The 10151-nt window shown below is 48.0% G+C and overlaps 1 protein-coding gene across 1 annotated transcript in view; it reads right to left on the minus strand.

Moving 5' to 3' along the window:
* Positions 1 to 770: 770 nt before the first annotated feature.
* LOC143100213 (uncharacterized) overlaps positions 771 to 10151 on the minus strand; it is a 24634-nt gene continuing 15253 nt past the window's right edge. The window contains exons 5-7 of the mRNA XM_076263177.1: positions 9317 to 9486; positions 3940 to 4176; positions 771 to 2071 (exon numbers count right to left, since the gene is read on the minus strand). Of these exons, the coding sequence (XP_076119292.1) occupies positions 1895 to 2071; positions 3940 to 4176; positions 9317 to 9486 (584 nt within the window). The 3' untranslated portion in view covers positions 771 to 1894. The remainder of the gene's footprint in view (positions 2072 to 3939; positions 4177 to 9316; positions 9487 to 10151) is intronic.

The following is a 10151-nucleotide window of genomic DNA, read 5'->3' on the forward strand; positions in this document are numbered from 1 at the left end:
TGTGTGTGAGGGGAAGAGAGGGGGCAGTTGGTGTGCTGTCCTTGGCATTGCGTCTCATAATTAAATCATCCCTGCTCGCCATCTCTCGCTCTCGCAGGTGGGGTGTGGGTGTGGGGGTGTTCTAGAGGCCTGTCAGCGGAACGTTGGAACAGCAGAACAAGTGCTAGGTGAGTGTGGAGTGGCGTTGTCACCGACGAGCTGTTTTTAGCTGTGGCCATGGCCATTCACTGACCCGTGAGAATGAGCACCCTCCGGGCTCTCTCCCTCTCTCTCTTTCTCTCCTCCCTTCCCTCTCTCTCGCCTCCCTACCCTCTCTCTCTCCCTCTCTCTTTCTCTCCTCCCTTCCCTCTCTCTCCTCTCTCATTCTCCTTCTCTCTTTCTCTCTCTCTCTCACTCTCAAGGATGCTGGTGTCCCCTTCTTGAACCTCTTCCCAGACTGCATCAGTGTGTGTGCTGGGAAAGTGTGTTTGTGTGTGTGTGTGTGTGTGTGTGTGCGCGCATGCAGAGAGAGGGTGTACTCAGAGAGAGGCTCATGTCTTCCTGCACCTCCAACATTGGGGGAGGGGTTGGGCATCACCGCTAGAGACGAGGACAGGTTCAGACGGAGGACAACACACACAGACACTTACATAGAATATGTGGTTCATCCAAGTATATGTACCCTCATTTGCACACACATTCAACTACCCCCACACACATACACACTCCCACATTTAAACACACATATCTGTGTCCTCTCATATCTGGGGGGGGGGGGGGGGGGGGGGGGGCTGTCCGTGGTGTCCTGCTGCCCTGTGGTCCGTGAGCGTGATGGACGGTGCTGCGTCCTGAAGTGGATTGGGTGAAGTGCGTTCCTGACTACAGAACCAAGACGGAAACCGGACCGTGTGCGACAAGGGGCCAGATACATCCCCCAGCCCACTGAGCAGGGATCTACCCTCAGGGGCAGCAGATGGTCTTTTGGCCATCTCTACCCTCTGGGTGGTGGTGTTAGGCCCAGGCTACACCTGGCCTGCAACTGACGCGCTCCATTCGCGGCATATAACTTTTTTTGTTTTGTTTTTTTATGTACACACCGCTATCACGTCTGGTGTAGCCATTTCCATTATGGTGGAAGCTAAGTGTTGCAGCAGACGCTACACTAACGGAACACTTGAGTGGAAGATGCTACACTGCGTTTGTCCTGTCTGCACAGGTGAGTGGAAGATGCTAAACTGCGTTTGTCCTGTCTGCACAGGTGAGTGGAAGATGCTACACTGCGTTTGTCCTGTCTGCACAGGTGAGTGGAAGATGCTACACTGCGTTTGTCCTGTCTGTACATGTGAGTGCAAGATGTTTCGGTAGAGCACCTACTGCACACGGTCATCTAACTTCTGGTGCCCCCATTCCCCCAGGCTGGTGGCTTTAGAGAGGGTCAGTTTTAGGGTGGAGTAGGGGTGTGTGTGTGTGTGGAGGGGGATAGACTTAGAAGTGCTGTAGAAGTCCCTTTATAATCCAGAACTAGACATGTTTATAGGAAAGGGAAGACTGGGACTAGAGAGGAAAGCCGTAAGAGAAGAAACAGTTTCATAACTGATAGGAACTGTGTGTGTGTGTGTGTCGCTGTTGGTGTGTGTGTTTTGGAATGTGATATGGTGTGGTATGTGTGTGTGTCAAGATTTGATATGTGCCACTGAGTGTGTAGTGTGTGTATGGCCTTGTCTGTGTATGTGTGCGTGTGAAACTACATACATGCTATGAATGTATATAATCTCTCTGTTTGTATATGTGCCAACGTTTGTATGAGTTCAAATGTGACATTTGTTTGAATACGTCAATAAATGTGAGTGTGTGTGTGTGTGTGTGGATGTGTCACGTGTGTCATGTATTAATCATCAGGCATCCAGGTCTGGTCTCAGTTGCCGCGGCGATGACCCTGGTGCCAGAGGGCGGTGGGCAGGTTCTGGCAGCCCATGTACTCTCTCCGCATCTCGGCGTCCGTGAGAGGGGGCGTGGCGTTGCACGGAGCCCCCGCCAGGGTGACGTTCAGCTGCCCCAGGGTCCACTCGCTCATACGAGGCATCGCAGCACTCTACAGCAGGACAGGTGACAGGAGAGAGGAGAGGTGGGGGGTGAGGGGAAGGGTGGAGGAGTGGAGGATAGCAGGAGAAAGAGAGAGAAGAGGAGACATGGGAATGAGGGAAAGGGCGAGTGCAGAGGGGAGGAAAAGAGAGAGGAGAGGAGGAAGAGCAGGGGAAAGAGGAGAGATGGGAATGAGAGAAAAGGTTAGTCCAGAGGGGAGATAAAGAAAAGAGAGAGAGGAGAAACAAAGAAAGTGTGAAGAAAGAGTGGAAAAAGAATGAGAGAAAGAGGAAAGAGAGAAGTGTTGGTGAAGAAGTGAGAGATGGGAAACACAGGTGTTGTGTAGACGAGGGGAGAAGAAGTGAGAGATGGGAAACACAGGTGTTGTGTAGACGAGGGGAGAAGAAGTGAGAGATGGGAAACACGGGTGTTGTGTAGACGAGGGGAGAAGAAGTGAGAGATGGGAAACACGGGTGTTGTGTAGACGAGGGGAGAAGAAGTGAGAGATGGGAAACACAGGTGTTGTGTAGACGAGGGGAGAAGAAGTGAGAGATGGGAAACACGGGTGTTGTGTAGACGAGGGGAGAAGGAAGAGAGGAATAAAGAATGCGGAAGACAGAAGAATCGATTGAGACAGAACCAAATACGTTCAAACCCAAACACATTTCAACCCAAACATTTTTAACCCAAACACATTCCAACCGAAACATTTTTAACCCAAACACATCCCAACCCAAACATATTTAACCCAAACACATTCAAACCCAAACATAGTTTTCCAAACACCTAACACCTTTGACCTAAACAAATTCAAACCAAAACACACCCAAACCCAAAACACATGTAGCCTGTTCTACCCGGCCCTGAACCTGGATTCAAACAACACACTTTTTTAACCCAAACACATTTAACCAAGGGACATTCCCATTCAAACACATTTAAAGCAACACCAAAGAACTTTCCCTCTGTCGCACGCACGCTATTTGTTTATCCAGCACCGGCTTTGCAAATAATGATGTCCACAGACAAGGTAGAATATTTTGCATGACTTATAAAAGTACGATGTATTGCAACATCAGATGAAAGTCAAATTTGTAGTTTCTTATGTCTCATTCCATCGAACTACAGATCCGCTACCCGATCTGGCTAACTTACATAGTGCGGTTATAGCCGATAGAGGGCCGCGAAGCGAATGCAGAATTGCCGTTCCCCCTGTTACGAGTTGATGAACCACTGAAACGATTTTGGAAACATTATTTTAAGGTACAAAAAACTCTTTGGTGTTGCTTTAAATGAACCCAAACACATTTAACTCCTGCTCCTGCCATGTACTCTACTTTGAGGGTGAGGTGGGTACATTCAAACCCAAATACATATTCAACCCCAGACCCAAGTAACCCGTGTCCCCTACCTTGGTGAAGTGGCCTATGAGACACTGGTACACACATAGAATCAGACAATCAGATTGAACCAAAACCTAATGGGTACCTTGGTGAGGTGGTCATATTTAAACACCTGTAATGGTACCTTGGTGAGGTGGTCATATTTAAACACCTGTAATAGTACCTTGGTGAGGTGGTCATATGTAAACACCTGTATGGGTACCTTGGTGAGGTGGTCATATTTAAACACCTGTAATGGTACCTTGGTGAGGTGGTCATATTTAAACACCTGTAATGGTACCTTGGTGAGGTGGTCATATTTAAACACCTGTAATGGTACCTTGGTGAGGTGGTCATATTTAAACACCTGTAATGGTACCTTGGTGAGGTGGTCATATTTAAACACCTGTATGGGTACCTTGGTGAGGTGGTCATATTTAAACACCTGTATGGGTACCTTGGTGAGGTGGTCATATTTAAACACCTGTATGGGTACCTTGGTGAGGTGGTCTCTGAGGCACTGTGAGGGCAGCAGGGAGGCCCAGGCCTGTGCAGCGGCCACCCAGGGCAGTGCGCTCAGCAGCGCCACATTCTGGTGCTTCCTGGAACTGCGCAGCCGTTTGCTCAAGGCGCCGCTGTAGCTCTGCTCCACGAACAGCAGCACACGCTGTGCACGGCACCCTGCCAGGTCCGCCAGCAGCTCGCCCACCGAGTAGCGCTCCTTCAGCTCCGCCTGAGAAGAGGGAGAGAGAGAGAGAGAGAGAGAAAGATATGTGGTCACTGTCAGGCAGAGAAGGTTGAGACAGAGGAGCACTTTCTTCTTCACTGCGAAAAATATGACATGTTAAGACAGACCTTTTTCATAAACTTACAGCAAACCATACCAAATTGTATAGACATTGAAGACAATGATAAAATGGCCATACTTCTTGGTGAAGGGCCCACTGCTGCCCTGGCAGCACAATATGTCTTAAAATGTCACAACCAGAGGGATATGACTTAAGTAAACCTAATGTCAAACAGACACATACAGTATGCACACAAGCATATGTTCTCACATGTGCGCACGCACACACACACACACACACAGACGCGCTCTCTCTCTCTCTCTCTCTCACACACACACACACACACACACACTCACCCACCCCTACCTATCATTCTAGTACTATTTCTACTACTGTCTGTGTTGTGCTCACATGTTTATACATTGTATGCTGTATCTCTGTCTTCTTTTCCTTGTGATACTACTGTGTTATTTGTAACACTAGCTTTGGCAACACTGTAACAAACAGTCATGCTAATAAAGCCCCTTTGAATTTGAATTTGAATTTGAGAGGGGAGGGGGTAGAGAGACACCTTACGATCTTGTTTTCAACCTTTTTCCACCTAATAAAATCCATAGTTGTGAGTTTCTCCACCAAATTTGAGGCTTTTATCATAAAATGATCAATTGCTATTGAACCATCACTTGGATATTATGCAGCCTGCGGGTACCCGATATGCGTCGCCTGCCTCATCCTTTCTGCACATACGTGCAGATGTTAATCCTGTTTTACGACGATTTATGATACTGCCCTATCTGTTTCACTTTATTTGCTTAGCCGCACCCTGCAAATTTCATTCATTCACCGAGTCATTCTCTGGTTGTCTTCCATTTGCTCTGCTCTACTATTAATTCACATAAGTTAAGTTTTAACGTCTACGGGAGAGAGCCTACAGAGTTGATAGGTAGCCCACAGTAGTTCTGTTGGCTTTCATTACAAGGCTAACATCCACACAGTCCTTCATTACAGCGCAGTGTTGGCGAGAAAGTCAGTGAGGGGATCTCAAACGTGTACAACTGTATTCCGGGATAAAAATTCCCATTGAGTTTTCCGTGGGGTGTAAAGTCTAAATGTAATGTACCGGTAATCCCGCATGCAATTTAAATCTGAAACATGTTACTTAAAAACCATGAATTAAGAGGGAAACCGTGAGTTTGGGAATGTTTTTGTGTTTTTAGAGAGAGATGGGGTTTGTGGAAGCACTAGACAGAAGCAGTGTAACCAGCAGACCCCTCTGAGATTACCGTAATTGTTGCTATGGAGCTATATTTAATCCTGGTTCACCCTGGCATATGTTCTGGCCTATTATTTCTGTCTTATGGTTTACCATAAAACATAAATTGTCCCAATTAGCCTAGCAGAGTATTTAGAGCCCCACCACACAGGAGCATACACACACACACACTCTCTCTCTCTCACTCACACACACACAAACAGACACACACACACACACAAATACTCACACACAGCCTGAGGGGTTGAGCCACCCTGGAGCCTCCTCTGACCTCAACACACACACACACACACACACACACACACACACACACACCACTGACTTCCTGTTAGCAGAGTCAAGACGACACTGTAAGCTAATAACTACTGTAACGGCCGAAGAGCCAGTGGGGGTTGCCAGATTGTGAAGAGGTGGTGGCGGCAGGTTGTGTGTGTCTGTGTCTATGTGTGTGTGTGTGTGTCTATGTGTGTGTGTCTGTGTCTATGTGTGACTGTGCGTGTGTGTGTGTGTGTGTGTGTGTGTGTGTGTGTGTGTGTGTGTGACTGTGTGTGTGTGTGTGTGTGTGTGTGTGTGTGTGCGTGTGTGTGTGTGTGTTGTAAGATGATATTGCGTACTGGTTGTCTCTCTGTCTGGTGGTGGTCCTGATCTTGTGTGGTCCCCTGTCCCTATTCATTTTTCTCTACTGTAGTCCCAGCCCATGCCACATGAACACACACATACACACACACACACACATTTGAACACCCACACTCACATCTTTAAGCATGAAAACTATCTTCACCACATACACTCTTTCCCTGACTTGCTCCCACACACACAGACACACACACAGACAATCAGACCCATCCCATGACCACACACACCATCTCTCCCACCCAACCAATCCTCTCCATTGTTCTGTGTGTGTATGTGTGTGTGTGTGTGTGAGAGAGAGAGATCAGGTTCTCCTGGTCCCCAGAGATTCGGCTTCTCCATTTTGTTTGGATGAGCAGAGGGGCATTCACTGCCCAACCTGCCAGCACACACACACACACACACACACACACACACACACACACACACACACACACACACACACACACACACACACAGCCTTCCTGTGACATATGCTCCCAGGATTATTCACCTCCATTGGGGCCTGTGAGGTGGGGATTTGGGGGTTCTGTGGGGTCGGGTTTGGGACTGGCAGCTGAGATGAGGGCCCTTTTAAAAGGCATGATTAAAATGGAGGGAATAATGGCCAGCAGACCACACAGATGAAAAGGAGGATTTGTGTGTGTGTGTGTGTGTGTGTGTGTGTGTGTGTGTGTGTGTGTGTGTGTGTGTGTGTGTGTGTGTGTGTGTGTGTTTGGGGGAGGGGGAGGGTTGAGGTCTGTGACCAGAGGTTTTACATCTGAGGGACTTTAAATGTTGGTTTTATTATGGCAAGCTTCAGGAGGATGTCTGTCATCATATCATTGTCGAATGTCAATGATTTAATCCTTCACTATAGAGGCTACATACATGCTCAATATAAAAGTCAGACAGACGGAGAGTGTATCTAAGGAGATTTGTTCCAGGTGACAAATAGAGATATAGATGAGGAGTCACAAACAAAACACAGTGTGTCCTGACTGAGACCTCCGGTATTCAAAACGCAGTGTGTCCCGGGTGAGACCTGAGTGAGACCTGAGTGAGACCTCCAGTATTCAAAATGCAGTGTGTCCTGGGTGAGACCTGGCTGAGATCTCCGGTATTCAAAACGCAGTGTGTCCTGGGTGAGACCTGGCTGAGATCTCCGGTATTCAAAACGCAGTGTGTCCTGGGTGAGACCTGAGTGAGACCTGGGTGAGACCTGCAGTATTTAAAACGCAGTGTGTCCTGACTGAGACCTCCGGTATTCTAACTGACAGGCGATGACGGGCACATAACTTAAACGTTCCATTCTCTGAGTGTATGCTACAACAATCTTCCATTATAATCAATGGAATTGCCTACACCAGATGTGATAGCGCCGCTCATGTTCAAAAGAATGAGACCAGTCCTTTTAAACGATTTTTTCTCTCCGCGAAAGGAGCGCTTCAGTTGTGCTCCTGGTGCCGTCCGTCTGCGAGGCAGCACACAGAGAACCCTTATCCTGTCCAGCAGGACACATTCGCCCGTTTAGTTTCAGCACACAGAGAACCCTTATCCTGTCCAGCAGGACACATTCGCCCGTTTAGTTTCAGCACACAGAGAACCCTTATCCTGTCCAGCAGGACACATTCGCCCGTTTAGTTTCAGCACACAGAGAACCCTTATCCTGTCCAGCAGGACACATTCGCCCGTTTAGTTTCAGCACACAGAGAACCCTTATCCTGTCCAGCAGGACACATTCGCCAGTTTAGTTTCAGCGGGATTGGGTGCAGGCCCAGGGGTTGGGTTTCACATCTGTAAAATGCTGTCCTCTTTTAGAGAAAGAGAACCTCTCTCAGATGTGCAATTCTGTGTACTTGTTTAAAGCTGTACGGCTGCAGTGGTTTTTATCACTGAGATGGTGTTTGTCAGTGCAGCTTGTTTGTTCTGGAAACCAAATGACTGCCCTGCCCCTCCAGCCCCCAGATGCTGAGCTTGGATCCTTTCTGCCCCTAACACACCCTCTTGCCCCTGCTCCTACAACTCTTCCTACCCCTACCACTACATCTCCTCCGGCCCCTACACCTGTCCTTACCCCTACCTCTCCTCCTGCCCCTGCTCCTACAACTCCTCCTGCCCCTACCACTACATCTCCTCCTGCCCCTGTCCTTACCCCTACCTCTCCTCCTGCCCCTGCCCTTACCGCTACCTCTCCTCCTGCCCCTGCCTTTCTGCCTTTGCCTCTCTTTTTGCCCGTGTCTGCTGAGGGGGGTAGTAAAACTAGATGGAGGCTCTCTTTAGTCCACGTCTGGTGCATCCTGCGCCTGCCTGCGTTTCTCCTTTGATTGGTACATCCACCCGTCCGGTGGGCAGGCGTGTAGGCGGGCGAGACTGCGGGCTTTGAAGCGGGCAGAGAGGCTGATTTACGCGCGGACATGCGGGAGCCATTAGCGGCAGGAAGATAAGATGATCGTTACGACATTCCTGGACACCAGGCTATTGATCTGCCCGTGCAGCAGAGCATTTACACACACACACACACACACACACACACACACACACACACACACACACACACACACAGACACACACACACATCCTGTTCCTCTGCTCCTGCTAGTTTTATTTGTTTATTTCCCTCACTCACTCTCAGGCATGGGGCCATGGAAAGGGTGTCTGGTGTGTGTGTGTGTGTGTGTGTGAGGGGGGTTCCTGGCTTCTGTCCAGGAAATAACTGCTTTCGAGGTAATACATCAATAGATGTTGTCTGACAGACAGACAGATAAGTTATACTGTTGTAAAGAGGGAAGATTTGGAACAAGGAAGACAGACATAAATAGACAGCCAAATAGATGCATCAATACTATCTATCTAGATTAGCACTCCGGACCTGTAACCGGAGGGTTGCCGGTTCGAGCTCCGACCAGTGGGAACGGCTGAAGTGCCCTTGAGCAAGGCACCTAACCCCTCACTGCTCCCCGAGCGCCGCTGTAGCAGGGATTAGTGTGTGTGTGTGCTTCACCTCACTGTGTGTTCACTGTGTGCTGAGTGTGTTTCACTAATTCACGGATTGGGATAAATGCAGAGACCAAATTTCCCTCACGGGAAGAGTATATATACTTATACTTAGAGGAATGGATAGATAGATGGATGGATGAGTAGATATAAACGTATAGGAGCCACAGGTGTGTCCAGGTGGAGAAAGCCCAGGTACTCACAATGCCGTTGTGGTTCCTGTCCCAGAGCAGCATGGTTCCGTCGTTCCAGGTGGGACTGTTGAGGTAGAGCACCAGGGTGTCCGCGCAGTGCTGTTTGCGGCAGATGTAGGCGATGTGGTTCCTAATGGCCTCCTTCTCCGTGGCTGGGTACATGCCCTCCGTCTCCTTAGCTGAGGAACCAATGACAGACATGCTCCATGACCCTACACAGAACAACGACTTCTCGGACAGGTCAAACAGGAACAAGCTCAATGACGACTCAAACACAGAACAATCTCAATGACTATTCAAACACAGAACAATCTCAATGACTACTCAAACACAGAACAATCTCAATGACTACTAAAACACAGAACAATCTCAATGACTACTCAAACACAGAACACACTCAATGACTAGTCAAATACATAACCTCAATTCCAACTCAAACAGGAAACGACATCTCTGACAGCTCAAATAGCACACCGGTTTTCCACCCAAGTCATGTTAAATATTCTAAGCACATTCATTAAAATTCCTGCCAAGGAAAATGCGAGCCTGTGCTGCACGATTCCATCTGCTGTTATGGGAATTAAAAACAAACTGTTTCCTAACTGAGGGAGGAGTAGTGAACAGCTGTGGGGTCACAATGTAAGGTCAGGACAACTTTAACATAAGCGCCTAATAAAACTGCAACAAATGCAAATACATGCAAATAACCTTGTTTCTGTCAAACCTTATCACATCAAACATTATACCAATCAGCAGAAAATGTTTTTTTTTTATTTGCATTAGAGCATTTTATGCAAATTTCAAGAATTTGCAGCCCTAATTTCTTATTCAAATGGTCAACATG

This window comes from Alosa pseudoharengus, unplaced genomic scaffold (genome assembly GCF_046254945.1).
Source record: "Alosa pseudoharengus isolate Yale_2024_CS ecotype anadromous, Long Island Sound unplaced genomic scaffold, YU_APseudo_1.1 YU_APseudo_1.1_scf_3, whole genome shotgun sequence".
Lineage (NCBI taxonomy): Eukaryota > Metazoa > Chordata > Actinopteri > Clupeiformes > Clupeidae > Alosa > Alosa pseudoharengus.